This window comes from Mus caroli, chromosome 2, assembly GCF_900094665.2.
Source record: "Mus caroli chromosome 2, CAROLI_EIJ_v1.1, whole genome shotgun sequence".
NCBI classification, from domain to species: Eukaryota; Metazoa; Chordata; class Mammalia; order Rodentia; family Muridae; genus Mus; species Mus caroli.
Genome location: NC_034571.1, coordinates 33,229,329 through 33,245,418, shown reverse-complemented (window position 1 = coordinate 33,245,418; position 16,090 = coordinate 33,229,329). Strand labels below are relative to the sequence as shown.

The following is a 16,090-nucleotide window of genomic DNA, read 5'->3' as shown; positions in this document are numbered from 1 at the left end:
GAAGTTAATGTTTTCGAGCTATTTTTTCGCCTTAATATTCCTTTGTAATTTTTTCTCGAAACTTGGAACAGAAGTTAATAAAAATTTCATATATAACTAGAAATACACATCGACCTGTTTTGTCCTAAGCTAAGACCCGTAGCTCCTCCTCAGACGCCGAGATGAGCTTCTTGTGATTGGGTAGCGTGCGTCCGCCGCGACGCCGGAAGGCCGTGTGATTGGTCCGCAGAGTCCACGGCAGCTTTTTCTCTGTCGCTCAAGGCTTTCGGCCACTTCTCTTTCTCTAGGCGAGCGTCCTTTGTTGGTGACTGGAGCTGCTTAGTCTAGAAGGAGCAGACTGAGCGAGGCGAGGTAACTAACTGCTCGGGTGTCGGCAGGAGGAAGCGGCGGGCCTAGACATGGGTGGGGCAGGAGTTTATGCGCCTTGGGCGAACTACTTTGCTTCCTGGATCCCAGTTCCTCTGTACTTCTCAAATTCCTTTCGAGAATCGGAGCTTCCCTCCTCAGTATCGCCCTCTTCACTGTGCCCTCCCCTGTCCTGTCCTCCACGCTGCTCCGCCTCCTCAGCCCCGCCTTCCTTATGGCTCCGCCTTCTCCACTCGGTCCTTACAGCTCTGCTTTACTTAGTATCCTGTCCCTGCCCTTCTGTCCCATAAGCTCCGCCTTCCTGGAAGCGTAGCCCAGCCCTTCTCTGCTCCACCTGTGCAGCCCTGTCTTCTTCACTGTCCTACTTTCTCTTAACACTCTTAACTGCCTCTCTTGGAAGCCTTCCACTGGCCCTGCCCATATCACTGCTCCTCCTTCTCTGTGCCTCTCCTTAGCTCCACCCTCTTCATGATCCTCCACCTCTTCAAGTTTACTATCCCCACTTGAGGTTTGCCTTCTGCTCTGCGGGTGCATGCCACTTCTGTCTGCCACTGTTCTCACCTCTCAGCAGCCCACCCTCCTCAGTACACTCCTCCTCTTCTGGCCCTGTTTTTCACTCATCGGACCGAGTTGTGGCCCTCTGGCACATCCCAGACAAGGAAATTATAAAAGTTTTCTTCCTTCCCCTGGTGCTGGCACTTTCCTCTTGGTTGCTGTTCAGCATGCACAGTGCTCTCTGTCCTGACTGGAATCTGCTGTGTGGGAGAGAGGTAAATTGTAGTAGAGTGAATACCATATGCTAAGTCTCTTCTGAAGGCAGCGCAGTGTTGATATTTGGTATGCTTAGAGGAAGGGCGTTTTGTTTGTTTGTTTGGTTGGTTTTGTTTTTGACTAGTCATTCCTGCTGGAGTCTTTTTTTTTTAATTTATTATAATTATTTTAATTTTTTTTATTTTTCGAGACAGGGTTTCTCTGTGTATCCCTGGCTCTCCTGGAACTCACTCTGTAGACCAGGCTGGCCTCGAACTCAGAAATCTGCCTGCCTCTGCCTCCCAAGTGCTGGGATTAAAGGCGTGGGCTACCACTGCTGGAGTCTTAAACAGACTTCTAAAGCACTGAACTGTACTTTTTCCCAAAATATCTGGGTCGTAGGTGTTCTTTAAACATCTGGCTCTTATTTAAATTTTGTCGTGGAAACTTGCTGGTTATAATTGGTCCAGCTTGAGACCATGTATCTAGGCTCTTAGTGAGGCAAGGAGTGAATGACTTAGTTTCAACAGTATACCTACCCTTGGTAGTCCCTTTTGAAGTTTTCCCTGAGGACTTTCTCCCAATTTGTTAGCAGTCTTAAAACTAAAAGTGTGGGGCTGGTGAGATGGCTCAGTGGGTAAGAGCACCCGACTGTTCTTCCGAAGGTCCAGAGTTCAAATCCCAGCAACCACATGGTGGCTCACAACCATCCGTAACGAGATCTGGCGCCCTCTTCTGGAGTGTCTGAAGACGGCTACAGTGTACTTACATATAATAAATAAATAAATCTTTAAAAAAAAAAAAAAAAAAAAAAAAAAAAAAAAAAAAAAAAAAAAAAAAAAAAAAAAAAAAAAAAAAAAAAAACTAAAAGTGTGTATGAATAAAGACCACACCAAAAGATTCCTCTTACCCAGTTCACACAAGTAGACAGAAATGCACCTCTCAGGCTCCTGGAAGTCATACATCAGTGGGTCTGTTAACAGCTTCAGCCTTTGTTGCAAAGCTCGGCAAAGAAATGTGCCTTATCTAAGCCTTGGCTTTGCCTGCTATAACAAAAGCCTGGTAACCTATGGCACAGACCCAGGGTTGGGGTTTGTTGAGATTCTGCTTATGAAAACACCTTTAGATTCTTATAAAGTTCTGGGAAGTCAGTCCAAGTGTCCCTTGTGTGGTTCAGAGTCATGTCTTCCTTGCTCAAGCCAGCAAACAATCCTTGATACATTTTTCTTTTCTAGGCACCATGACAACCCTGGATGATAAGTTACTGGGGGAGAAATTACAGTACTACTACAGCACCAGCGAGGATGAAGACAGTGACCATGAAGACAAAGACAGAGGCAGGGGAGCACCAGCCAGTAGTTCCATGCCTGCGGAGGCTGAGCTGGCAGGCGAAGGCATCTCAATCAATACAGGTACTGGAAGGCTCTGAGCTCTAGAAATGGACTCGAAAAATGTCCTTTAAAGTGTGTATCAGTTAGAAGTCCTGCTCTCCTTTCTCCAACTCCTGTCCCACTTTCCTTCCAGAGATAACATAGTGTAGTCTGCCATTGTGCTTGCTTCTGCCCTTTCTCGGTGCAATGCAAATCTATATGCATATCAGCATGGAAGGGAACAGTCTGGACTGAGTTTGACAACCCATGAATCATATATGAGTATCCTGGGAGGATTAATTCCTAGAAATGGCATTTTTGCACTGTTAATTTTTAAAATTAAAGTTTCTATTATTATTGTATGTATATGCATGGTCTGTATGTGTGGTTACAATTCCGAGATACCAGTATGGAGATAAGAGGACTTTTTGGAGTTGGTTCTCTCACCTTTACAGTTAAATTCCAGGAATTTATTTATCTCAGATCTCCAGGAGTGGACTGTAGGGTGAGTTATCTCCGTGGCTCTTATACTATTGTGTATTGCCTTTAGTTTGTAACTTTCTACTTATGGGGATTGGCCGAGGAATTTGTTCATGCTATGCAAGTGCTCTGCCACTGACCTACAGCCCAAACCACTTTAACATCCTAATATTGTCACATTGCTTAAATTGAGGTTGTGCTTGTAGTTCAGCCAGCAACACAATATTTTTCCTTATAGTTTTCCTCCTTGCTAACAACTTGTAAAATTTTTGCCATCTTGTTGGATAAGAAATAGCCATTTTTGTTTTCTTTTTAGAGATAGTGTCTCATTATGTTGTTCAAGCTGACCTTGAACTCCTAATCTCAAATGATCATCCTCCATTTCTTCAGTAGGGATTTCTGGCATGCACCACTATGTCTAACTTATTGTTTTTGGAGTATCTTTTATTTCAAGATATGCAGAACTGTCTGATCTTGACCTTTCTTTCCTTTTAGTGCTGGGGATCAAATCTTGGGCTTTGTGAATACTTGGTTACTACTCTTGCAGCTGAACCGTATTCCCAGTCCTTGTTTTTTTCAGGAAGGATCTTATTATAGGTCAGGCTGACCGTGAACATGTGATCTTCCTATGTGGAATGCTGATGTTGCAGGCATGGGCCACCAGGAATTCTCTGTCTCGAATTTCCTTGTTCTTTCTACACGTTTCTTATTTGCCTTTGAGTAGATAAATCATAATTTGTACAATGTTTAGCATTAGGTTGGCCATTTAATTCCTACAAACTACCCTGCAGTAGACCTTATTGTGCTCTGTGTAAGGGTATGCAGAGGCTCCTGCTAACTGTGTCACAGATACAGCAAGCTCCATGCTGATGTGAATTCCCGTTTACAGATGTCAGCCGGTCCAAAGCCCCATGTCTGTTCTCAGTTATGTTTGCCTTACTCAGGTCCAAAAGGTGTGATCAATGACTGGCGCCGCTTCAAGCAGTTGGAGACAGAGCAGAGGGAGGAGCAGTGCCGGGAGATGGAGCGGCTGATCAAAAAGCTGTCTATGAGCTGCAGGTCCCATCTGGATGAAGAGGAGGAGCAACAGAAACAGAAGGACCTCCAGGAGAAAATCAGTGGGAAGGTAATGGCTTCTTCCCTGACTGCTGGGGATGGGCGTGGTCATTCAAGAAGGGAGGAAATTAGATTTGGCTTCTGAGATGGATTGAAGTGCAGGGCAAAGCTGGGAGCCCTGTCATAACTTGGGGTGCATCTGGGTTTGTTCTCAGCTCAGCTATACATTGTTATGTCAGAATCTCTTCCTTAGTCTGTTTTCATTTTCTAAATGAGGTCATCACCTTTATCTTCCCAGGGTTCTGCAACTCAAATAATCATCTTAGGGACTAGCCTTTTGAAAGTGTGGATTTATATATTACTTTTTAAAATTATATTCATGAATATTTATTTTGTGGAGACAGTAAATAGAGTAGACATTCTGGGAGATACTTGAGCCCAGGTTCCCGACACCTCCTTATCTTGTCAGCATTAAAGGTCCCCCTTGTTCCTTCTGACCATACAAGAAGTGTCCCGGAGTGCCTAAGATCAGTTAGCTGTGGCTTAAAACTAAAACTATTAGGCACTGGGGCCGTAAAGAGGGCTCAGGGGAGAAAGGAGCTTGTTATGCAAGCCTGAGGACTTGAGGTCAGTCAGTCCCCAGGACCCATGTAAAGGTGGGAGGAGGGAACTAGCTCCACAGTTGTGCTCTGACCTCCATCTACACGTAGAGCATGCGCACACAGGAACAGCAAATTGACATTTAAAAGTATCAGCCAACATGAAAGTGCAGATAAAGCATTAAACCAAGTTGATCACTTTGACTGGGGAATGATTTTAGGTCACAAAACCTAGACAAAAGCTGTATCACCTAAAAGACCCAGTCACATCAGCCAAGCGGGAGAGTCTTAAGTTAGAGCGATGAGAAGAAGATTGGTAAAGAGAATTCAGAAGGGTGCTGGTTATGACACTACTGACCCACTGCTCCAGTTTAGTGAGGTCCTGCTGTTGTAGTCAGGGTTTCTATTCCTGCACAAACATCATGACCAAGAAGCAAGTTGGGGAGGAAAGGGTTTATTCAGCTTACACTTCCATGTTGCTGTTCATCACCAAAGGAAGTCTTGACTGGAACTCAAGCAAGTCAGGAAGCAGGAGCTGATGCAGAGGCCATGGAGGGATGTTCTTTACTGGCTTGCTTCCACTGGCTTGCTCAGCTTGCTTTCTTATAAAACTCAAGACTACCAGCCCAGAGATGGCACCACCCACAAGGGGCCCTCCCCCCATCCCTACTTGAGAAAATGCCTTACATAAGCTAGATCTCACGGAGGCATTTCCTCAAGGGAGGCTCCTTTCTCTGTGATAACTCCAGCTTGTGTCAAGTTGACACAAAACCAGCCAGTACACCTGCTTACCACCTCTAGTCTATACAGTGTTCGAGATGTTTTACTGCACCAGGCCAGGAGAAAGAAGATGTCTGTCAGGGAAGCTGGCTATAGCACAGTGTGCCTGCTGCTCACAGCCATTGAGCAGAGACTCTAGAATGAAGCAGCAGACATATGACTGTAGGTCAGATGTAAGAGATTCTGTCTCTGTCCTCTTAAGTCACCTATAGTAGACCAGAACTGGAAACTGCCTGTCTGGCAGAAATGAGGCTGGGGGAAGGTTAGTATGATGTGTATATATCAATTTTTAAAAATGTTTGGAAACATGAGGAAATATTTATAAATTATCATTATTATTATTATTTTTCCTTTTGAGATAGAATCTCACTGTCCTGGCCTAGAACTCACTATGTAGACCAGGCTGTAGATCATACAGATCTGTCTGGCTCTGCCTCTGCCTCTTAAGTGCTGGGATTTAAGGTGTGAGCTCCTATGCCCAGTCACTATAAAGTATTGTTAACATTGCCTAGAGTCAAAAGCAGATACCCATAGCTGCTGCTACACAAGTAAGACAACTACAGTCAGCTGACTGTCAGTAAAAAAGCTGGACCAGGTAGTACATGCCTGTAATTCACTACATGGGAGGCTAAGACTGGCTAAGGATTGTTTGTTTGAAGCCAGCCTGGTATATATAGTGAGAACCAGGCCAGCCTGTTCTACATAGGGAAATCTTGTTTCAAAATTGAAAAAAAAAATTGAGGCTGGAGAACTGGCTCAGTAGGTAAAAGCACATGTTCTTACAGAGGACCTGGGTTTGATTCCCAGCATCCATATAGTGGTTCACAAACGTCCATGACTCTAGTTCCAGGAGATCCAGGAGATCTGAGCTCCAAAGGCACCAGGCACTCATTTGGTACACATAAATATATGCAGCAACACACACATAAAATGAATAAATCTTAAAAAAAAAGCAATTAGCGTTTGTGTTATGTGGATGTATGTACAAAGCAGCAATGAGGTGTGTTCCTTTGAAAGTTCTTTAATTGTGTTGTCTTTTCAAAAAAAGTTAAGAGTGACTTAGTCAAAACTGAGAGAGGGAATGTTCATCAGAAAAGTGGTCCTGGGCTGGTGAGATAGCTCAGTGGGTAAAAGCACCCGACTGCTCTTCCGAAGGTCTGGAGTTCAAATCCCAGCAACCACATGGTGGCTTATAACCACCTGTAATGAGATCTGACTTCGTCTTCTGGAGTGGCCGAAGACAGCTACAGTGTACTTACATATAATAAATAAATAAATATTAAAAAAAAAAAGAAAAGTGTTACTATGTGGTGCTGCCTTTTTCGAATGAGAAGCAAAACGGTATTGTAGTTAAAAGATCGAGTTTTTAAAATCTAGTTTAAGGGGCTAGAGAGCTGGCTCAGTGCTTAAGAATAGGCACTGCTCTTAGAGACCCCAATGTGTTTCTCAAAACCCACAAGGTGACTTCCAGCGATTCCTGGGAATCTTACACTCTCTGCTGAACTATGTAAGCACATCCATACCTCCTCACACAGACAGATATATACACATAATTAAAAAATAAAACTAGGGGCTGGTGAGATGGCTCAGTGGGTAAGAGCACCCGACTGCTCTTCCAAAGGTCCGAAGTTCAAATCCCAGCAACCACATGGTGGCTCACAACCACCCGTAATGAGATCTGATGCCCTCTTCTGGTGTGTCTGAAGACAAAGACAGCTACAGTGTACTTACATATAATAAATAAATAAATCTTAAAAAAGAAAAAAAAAATAAAACTAGATCTTTAAAAATTCTATTCTTGTACTTTATACTTATGTGAATTTGTGCAAATAATGTAAAATCTTTGGGTTAGTACCTACATTTAGAAAATGGGGTTATTAAAGTTCTTCCAATGAGATTAACTCAAGAATCCAGTAATGGGTGAATTCAATCATTATAGCAAGGGCATGCAGTCATAATTACCACATGGTAGGAGAGAAGTACCTCCTGCGAGTTGTCCTCTAACTTCCACAGGTGCACAGTGGAATGAGCATGCTCCCCTTCCCCCACCCCCTGAAAGTAAAAGTAATTTTAAAAGTTTCCAAGAGGATCTGGAAAGAGATTCAGTTGCTAAAAGTACTTGTTTTTATAGATGACCCAGGGTTGGTTCCCAGCACCCATGTGCTGGCTTACAACTTAACACCAGTTCCTAGGGATCCAGTGCCCTCTTCTGGCCTCCACAGGCACCAGCATGCACCTGGTGCACATAAAATACACTCTATCCATGCAAATTTTGAGAGAGATGGCATAATATGAATAAGACACTAGTGTGAAGTCTCATGTGTTCTAAGTACAGGGTGCATATCCACATTGATCAAATGTGTTCTTTGTCTGTTTTTGTTTTCATGCAGATGACTCTAAAGGAGTTTGGTACAAAGGACAAGAACTTGGATGATGAAGAGTTTTTGCAGCAGTATCGGAAGCAGAGGATGGAAGAGATGCGGCAGCAGTTTCATAAAGGGCCCCAATTCAAGCAAGTTTTTGAAATCCCCAGTGGAGAAGGGTTTTTAGATATGATTGATAAGGAACAAAAAAGCACCCTTATCATGGTTCATATTTATGAAGATGGCGTCCCAGGGACTGAAGCCATGAATGGCTGCATGATCTGCCTTGCCACAGAGTACCCCGCCGTCAAATTCTGTCGAGTGAGGAGCTCAGTTATTGGGGCCAGTAGTCGTTTTACCCGGAATGCCCTTCCTGCTCTGCTCATCTACAAGGCGGGTGAATTGATTGGCAATTTTGTTCGAGTCACTGACCAGCTGGGGGAAGATTTCTTTGCTGTAGACCTTGAAGCTTTCCTGCAGGAATTTGGATTGCTCCCAGAAAAGGAAGTCTTGGTGCTGACATCTGTGCGAAACTCTGCCACCTGTCACAGTGAAGACAGCGATCTGGAAATAGATTGAACTGATAATCTAGTTCCGTAGCTATCTCATTGTTTGGGCTGGAGGACACATGTCTGTATTTATTTCTGTCCTTCCTGTGTCTTCTGGCTTTACAGCTGTTCTTTGTAGTCTCATTTAGTATGTGAAAAGTCAAGAAATTCTTAGATTAAATCAGAATGCTGACTCACTTTGTAGCTAGCAGTAAAGTGACTTCAAATTATATAAACAGGAAGCTAGGTTCTTGAGCTGTTTACTTCTCTAGCGTGACATCTCTGATACTGTTTCCAGTCAATATTGACATGGCACCCTTGCAGGCAATGTCTTGCAAATTGTCTTCTGATGACCTCAGAATTCTACCAGTTCTGAGAGTAGAATTCCCTAGTGAGTGTGTTCTGTGCAATGTAAACAGTGCATTTCCATAATCACTTGATTGCAAATCATGTTTACTTGCAATCAGATGCATAGCTGTACTTTTTTTCTCTAGATCTGTCTCTACCAGGGTCCATACAAGGTTGGGAATGTAGCTTGGTGGTGAACTCTTACTATGCACATGGCCCCAAGATACCTGATTCCTAGCACTGTCAAAACTAAAGGTTCCAGATGGTGCCTGGTGCTGTAGTTAGCAGCGGCCTCTGCTGTGGCGGTCAGTGGTCCAGTCCAGCATAATGAACAGGAAAGGATGGTTTTTGCTGACTGCTGTCATGTTGGGAGGCAAGCATCCTATTGACTGACATTGGTGTGTGTAGAGCTTGAAAACCTCAGTGGGAGGATCTTTCTGTACTCCTGCTTATCAGTATCTCTTCCTGTTATTAACAAGGTAACTTCTTGTTTAACCTCAGCTTTTTTAAACGCTTTTTTGCCTATTAGGAAAAAAAATCATATTTAGTAGAGGAAAATTGGTCAAAATAAAGATGTAAAAATGGTTTAAAAATGTAATTCTGCTACCTAAATACTGTATGTCTTGGTATAGTTCATATATAGGTTTTTTTTTTTTTAAATGTATTCATTGGCTTTGGTTTGTCTTTAAATGACACTGGGATAATTCTGAGCATAGTGTCTGATATTATGGTCAGCTACTAAGATCAGATGTTTCTCATGTTATTAAATACTCTTTTGTAACATTTTAATAGCTGTTGATATTTCCACTGATAGATATACTGTAATCTGCTTGGTGGTTGGTTTTTAGAAAGATGGCAAGCTTTTTTTATTATGAACCTTTTATTATGAAATGTGTTCATCATAGAACATACAATAAAAATTAAGCTAAAAAGATATTTAAAAGCCATACAATTTTACTACTGATAATTACCATCATCATTTTTACAGATCTCTTTATAGCTTTATGTGTATGTGTATATTTATAAAATTCATTGTCATTCAAGTCTTTTTCCTTTTGGTTATTCTTTATATGTTCTTGTATCAGTGGAGAAGAAATGTAATCTGGAAGTAAATATTAGCTTTAGTATGCACACTTGTGTTTTTTGGTTGCTCAGAAACTAACTGTAAATGAGTCTTGAAAGTGTCTGTTGGATTTAATCAACAAAAACAGTGTCATTTTCTGACTAAGGAGCTTATTGTAGAAGTGAAGAAAATAATTAGGAACAGAAAAAACTGATGTAAGTATTCTAGTTTCTTTCTTTCCAGTCCTTCTTTTCCCCATTCTTAATAACATTGATAGTTACTGAATTCTGTGTCCTACTTTGTGTAATAGTACATACTAAAATACTTTGCTACATTGTAAAAGTTCTGAATAAATCATTTGCTTTATAGTTCACCATTTAAATAAACCATACCATATTGACTCAGCCCCTGTATATTAGATATTTGAATTTCCAGCATTTTGCTCAAGCATTTAACATCTTTGCGATTTGCACTGTGTTTTGGATCACTTATAGTACAGATGTCTAGAGGAGCCACTGAAAAGATTGTCAGGAACATTTTAAAATATTTCTTTTCTTCATAAAACAATTTTGATAATTTCATACACTGATATAATACATTTTGATTATGTTTACCATACTGCTGTCTTGACTTCCTTTCACTCTGAGGTCTTTTTGGGTTTTGATGTCCACTGAGATGAGTTACAGCTGCTTACATGAACATGAGTAAGGGAGTATATTGACAGCATCTGGGCTGCACTACTGAAGAATATGTCTCCCCTTTTTCTCAGCAACCATTAACTGCCAATAGCTCTTTAGGAAGGGGCTATAGATAAAATTATTCTATCATAATTATATATAAAACATATGAATATAATACTTTGACCATATTCCTCCTTCTCTTATTCCCTTCATCCTCCCACTGAACCTCTGCAATGAATCCCATCCTTCTCTCTCTCTCTCTCTGTATGTTCTATACTGCTTATAATTCCTTACATGAATGTTGGATGGGGGTTATTTACTTGACAAAGGCAACTTAGTGGCTAATCTCCCTCACCTAACATACATTAATTGGGTAGGACCTTGCCAACCCCTCCCTTATCTATGATGGGATGTGCTCAGTCTTGTTCAGGTAGTCATCTGCAGTGATTCATGTCCAATAGTGTCCAGAAGATAACAGTTTACAGCACTCCTTCCCATCTTCTAGCTCTTACGCTTTTTTTGTTTTTTTCTGCAATGTTTCCTGAGCCTTTGAGGGGTTGGTATGGATGTCCTGTTTAAGGCAAACATTCAACAGACTTATTCTCAGCATTTTGACAAGTTACTTTTAACTGAATTAACCTATTTATTGTAGACAGGAGCTTCTCTGATGAAGGCTGAAAGCAGGGTATAAACAAATAGGCAGTTTGGCAGCATGGTTATTTAGCAGAGCAACAGTAGTAGGGTCCTGTGACATCCCAGTCATGGACTTTTGACTAAGTTTACAGTACCTGGTTTAAATTTCTGTGGAGCTGAACCTCATTCAATAAGAAAGTGGTTTGTCACCTTGATAATGATCATGTCACTGTTCCACCAGTGGACACATCTTGACAGGCAGGTGGTTTTGTAGCTTGCCACATGGCTCATGGCTGGTGTGACCTTTGATGACTTTTCTCCTCCATCAGCCAGCTTTGCATCTTCTGGCTCTATGAAAGCTAACCAACAGGAAGGAGACCAATTTCAGCTTCATTTCCCCATGAGTTGCAACCAAAGTGTGTGGTGGTTTCAGTGTCCTCTCCAACTAATAGAATGTTGAAAGCCCGATCTTATGTGGGTCTTATCCAGCTAATCCCAGTTGCTGTAAATCCCTAAGTGTAATGGGCCCTATAATGCCAGGAAGACAGTGTTCCACACCTTTTCCCCTTCATTTAACCCATTCTTTCTGACTCCCTATCCATTCTGTTCCCTGAGCATTGGAGGAGGTGTAGATACCTTATAGGGCCGACAGTATCCTTTCCTCAGCCCCTTTGACTATTTATGATCTCTGCAGAAATGGGTACCCATTGCAAAATAGGAGCTTCCCTGGTTAAAGCTAACAGCCTCATGGAGTTATGGGTACAAACACCAATATTTGGAGGCGATATGATAAACATGACATACCCACTTAGGAAACAGTGCTAATAGCATTATAGTTTGCTTTCTATTGCTGTAATAAACACCACAACTAAAAGCAACTTGGGGAAAAAGGGTTCATTTCAACTTTCAGTTTATAATCCATCACTAAGGGAAGTTGGGGCAGGAGCTCAAGGCAGGGACCTTGAGGCAGGAACTGAAGTAGGAACCCTGCTTACTGGCTTTCTCTCCATGGCTTGCTCAACCTGCTTTGTTATACAAGTCAGGACCACCTGCCCAAGGGTGGCACCACTGACAGTGCCTAGGCCCACCTATACCAATCATTAATCAAGAAAATGCCACATGGTCCTGCCTACAGGCCAATTTCATAAGGACATTGTCTCAACTGAAGTGCTACCTCTCCAGATGACTGTAGCTTGTGTTGTTACTAAACAAACAAACAACAAACAAAAACTAGTACAAACAATAGGACCCTTCTAGGTCCTATGATCTCTTCAGTCATAGACTTTTGGCTAAGTTTACAGTAGTAGATATGAATTCTCTCCTGTGAAGTGGGCCACAAATGGAGTCAGTAAGTAGTCAGTTACCTCAATCCATAAAAGTCTTGCTCTCCAGGTCATTAGTGTAGCTAGCTTGCAGGGTCCATAGCTTAATAAGACTACTGATAAATTTTATCCCCTAGCAAAGTACAGTTAAGATAGTTTTTTTAAAAAAGATTTAATTATTTATTATAGGATTACACTGTAGCTATCTTCAGACACTCCAGAAGAGGGAGTCAGATCTCATTACAGATGGTTGTGAGCCACCATGTGGTTGCTGGGAATTGAACTCAGGACCTTTGGAAGAACAGTCAGTGCTCTTAACCACTAAGCCATCTCTCCAGCCCCCAGATAGTTTTTTTAAAAATAAAACTATTTTTACAGGAAAGAAAAATACAAACAGAATCTTGACTTTCAAGAACAGCATTCTAGAGTAAAAGAAATAGGCATTTAATGGGGAAAGTACTAGAATGTATAGCTAACATCACATGGGTATTTTAAAGGATAAGAACATGAAAGCAATGAAGGAAGAAGGATTTATTTTGGGTCATAGTCTGAGGGGATACAGTCCATTATAGTGAGAAGGCATGGCATCAGGTAGCTCTATTGGTAATAGCATGTGGCAGCTGACTGTCACATAGCACTAATCAGAGACCTAAGCTAGGTCTGGGACTAGCTACCCCATAGTCTTATGGAACTAGATCTACCAGGTAATCCTCATGTCAGAAGGTCCCACAACCTCTCAAAATAGTGCTACCAGCTGGGAACCATGTATTCAGACACGAGCCTGTGGGGACCATTTTTACATTCAAACTATAACATTTCAACCCTCCAATAGGCCTATGGCCATCATTTTATTCTTTCATATCTGTGTACTATAAATTCTGTTCCCCTCCTCCCATTTCCTTTCCACCCTGTAAAAGTACACCCCCCCCCATATATAAATCTCTTTGCCTTATTAATTAATTTTGGTTTTGTTTAGTGTCACATAGATCTTAATTGGGAGCACCTGTTTGAACCTGAATTTGGAACTATCAGAGCCTGGTGGGGTCACCAAGAGAGAACCAGATATGCAACATGTCCCTCTACTGGACTCTTTCTGTTGCCCACAGATTAGCAGCACATGGTACAGCCGCATGAAGTCTGTAAGGTTTTGAATGAGAAATGATCCTAAAAGTCTCAAGCTTTTGACCACTTGGTCCCCAGTTGGTGGAGGTGTTTGGGAAGATTTGGAGATTTGGCTTTGCTGGAGGAAGTATGTCACTTGGGAGTGGGCTTGGAGATTTTTGCTCTTTTTTTTCTTTTCTTTTTTTTTTTTTTTTGAGAGAGAGAGAGAGAGTTTCTCTGTATAGCCCTGGCTGTCCTGGAATTCACTCTGTAGCCCAGGCTGGCGTCGAACTCAGAGGTCCACCCACCTTTGCCTCTGCAGTACAGGGATTAAAGGCATGCGCCACCATGCTGGCTGGGTTTGAGATTTTAAGGTCTCATGCTACTTTTTTTTCTTTTTTCTCCTTTTCTGCTTTGTGTGCATGGTTAAAGATGTAAGCACCCAACTTTCGGTTCCTGCTGTCCTGTTTCCCTGCCACGATGGAATCCTACCCTTCTGTAATGGTGAACCCTACTAACTCCAACTTTCCCTGGTGAGTGTCCTGTGTTCTTGGCATTTCCAACATCCTGGTCTTTACTTTCATTTTTGTGTACAGTCCCACTCACAAACTATGTTCAGGAAATTTGACGCTGGTACTATTTTTCTTCTGAGAAAGACTGCTTATATCCATGTCTTGAAGTGCTTATTACTTTAACAGTTTCAAAGTCATGGATCTATTTGGATGGATATTTGAGCAGGGTGAGAGGTGGTAATCAAAACCACACTGAGATTTCATCTTACCCTAAGCAGAATGGTTTTTACCAAGAAAATAAAAAGCAATGCCAAGTGTGATGCCTTGTTCCTGCAATTCCAGCACTCGGTAGGTAAGGTGCAAGCATTGCCATGAGTTCAAGGACAACATAGGTTATATAATGAGACTGTCCTAAAAACAAACATAAACAAACAAACAAATACCAGCCTTCTGCCTCAGAAGGGCACTTATCACTTAACTCGGGCCCAAGGACCTGAATTTCATCCCTGGAACCCACCTAATAGAAGTACAAAGTCAACTTCTGAAACTTGTCATCTGACCTTCATATGTATATTAGTGTATGTGTGTGTGTGTGTGTGTGTGTGCACGTGCGTGCATGCATGCACACACATGTCCATGTAGACACAAGGAGTTACACCTGCGAGGTATCACAGGGTGATGGCACTCCCTTGAAGAGTCATGAAGTATTTGACAACAATCCCAGTGCTAGGCATAGGAAATCACCCCTTGACTTGGGACATTCACAGGGAACTCCTAAAATAATAATCATTGCCCCTTGACTGCCTTCCAGAACTCAAAGGTAAGGCCCTATTGCTGAAGACACCCCACACTTTAGATACAGGGGTTTGAGAAATCAAATTAATCTTGAAGGCTTCTCCCTGAGGACTGGCTTTCATTATATTGGAAGCTGCCAAGAGGGAGATATAATTCATAGTTTTACCTAGATGTAAAACCTACAAAACCCACAATGACCAGAGACCTAGATACCTCCAAGAGTTCAGTGGTGGCGTTTTTATCTCAGGGCTAACCAACAGCTGTCTGGTAGACTTAACACCAGCTCATTGGGATGAAATTCACTATAAACCTAGACAGTTACCCATGGCCGGAGAGGAGACCTAGAGGAGAACCTATTATGGCCATTTTCCTAAACTAATATAATAATTTCTAATGGTAGTCTAAGTAATTATCCTTATAATCACAGGTAAATATAGCTATTGCCCTTCATCAAAGAAGCTCCTTTTTTTTTTTCAGCAGATAGATAGAGACTATTACAGAGATTCACAATTGGTCAAAATGCAGAGAAAACATGACCAGCGAGTATCCAGTCCCAATATACATATCTGCATCACAAACCTTACATGTAAGGGTCAGGGATAATTACAGAAGTGGTAGGAAGAATGTAAGAGCCAGGGTATCAGGACACCTATGCTAGCTTGTGTCTTCTAGGCATGACAAGGAAACAGTACCTGTAAAATCAATCTCAACAATATTGTGACAAAGAGCTTTATAATGGCAACACCAGTTGAACAACTGGATGGGGGAAGTTCCACAAGTTCCCCTGGATGAAGAGCTAACAGTTGGTGAATGGCTGTGGAGAGATGGAGAATCAGTTTTCTCCAAGGACAAGAGCCTGCATAGCTTGTTCAACCTTAAGTGGTCAGCCCTTGACATAGGTACATACAAGTAACACTTGTGTTGTATATGCATGTGTACATACATACATATATATGTCAGTGTATAATAATAATAAACTAAAGAAGAGATCATGAAGTTTGGAGTGGTGGTGGGGATCACGATGATGATGGAGAGGATGGCTATAACAGAAGAGAGCTGTAAAAGGGGTAAAAGGGGTGATGTAGATGTAATGCAGATGTGCTTAGTAATTAAAAAAGAAAAAATATAGAAGGAAGATATGAAGTTGAAAAGAGTCCTGGAAGGAACTGGAGGAGGGGTTTTTCTTTCTTTCTTTCCTTCTTTCCTTCTTTCCTTCTTTCCTTCCTTCCTTCTTTCCTTCTTTCCTTCTTTCCTTCTTTCCTTCCTTCCTTCCTTCCTTCCTTCCTTCCTTCCTTCCTTCCTTCCTTCCTTCCTTCCTTCCTTC

General features: G+C 41.8%; 1 protein-coding gene across 1 annotated transcript; it reads left to right on the top strand.

The window, feature by feature from the left end:
- Positions 1 to 207: 207 nt before the first annotated feature.
- On the top strand, positions 208 to 8,496 carry Pdcl (phosducin like). Its single transcript, XM_021155650.2, has 4 exons — positions 208 to 351; positions 2,352 to 2,528; positions 3,911 to 4,092; positions 7,792 to 8,496. The coding sequence occupies exons 2-4, from the start codon at positions 2,357 to 2,359 to the stop codon at positions 8,341 to 8,343; spliced, it is 906 nt and encodes a 301-aa protein (XP_021011309.1). The 5' UTR covers positions 208 to 351; positions 2,352 to 2,356; the 3' UTR covers positions 8,344 to 8,496.
- Positions 8,497 to 16,090: the final 7,594 nt, after the last annotated feature.

Bases quoted from the DNA above. Each gene is read 5' to 3' on its own strand.
- Pdcl (XM_021155650.2), top strand. From the start codon at position 2,357: ATGACAACCCTGGATGATAAGTTACTGGGGGAGAAATTACAGTACTAC. The intron at 2,529-3,910 runs GTACTGGAAGGC...TGCCTTACTCAG, and splicing joins AGGCATCTCAATCAATACAG to GTCCAAAAGGTGTGATCAAT. The intron at 4,093-7,791 runs GTAATGGCTTCT...GTTTTCATGCAG, and splicing joins AGGAGAAAATCAGTGGGAAG to ATGACTCTAAAGGAGTTTGG.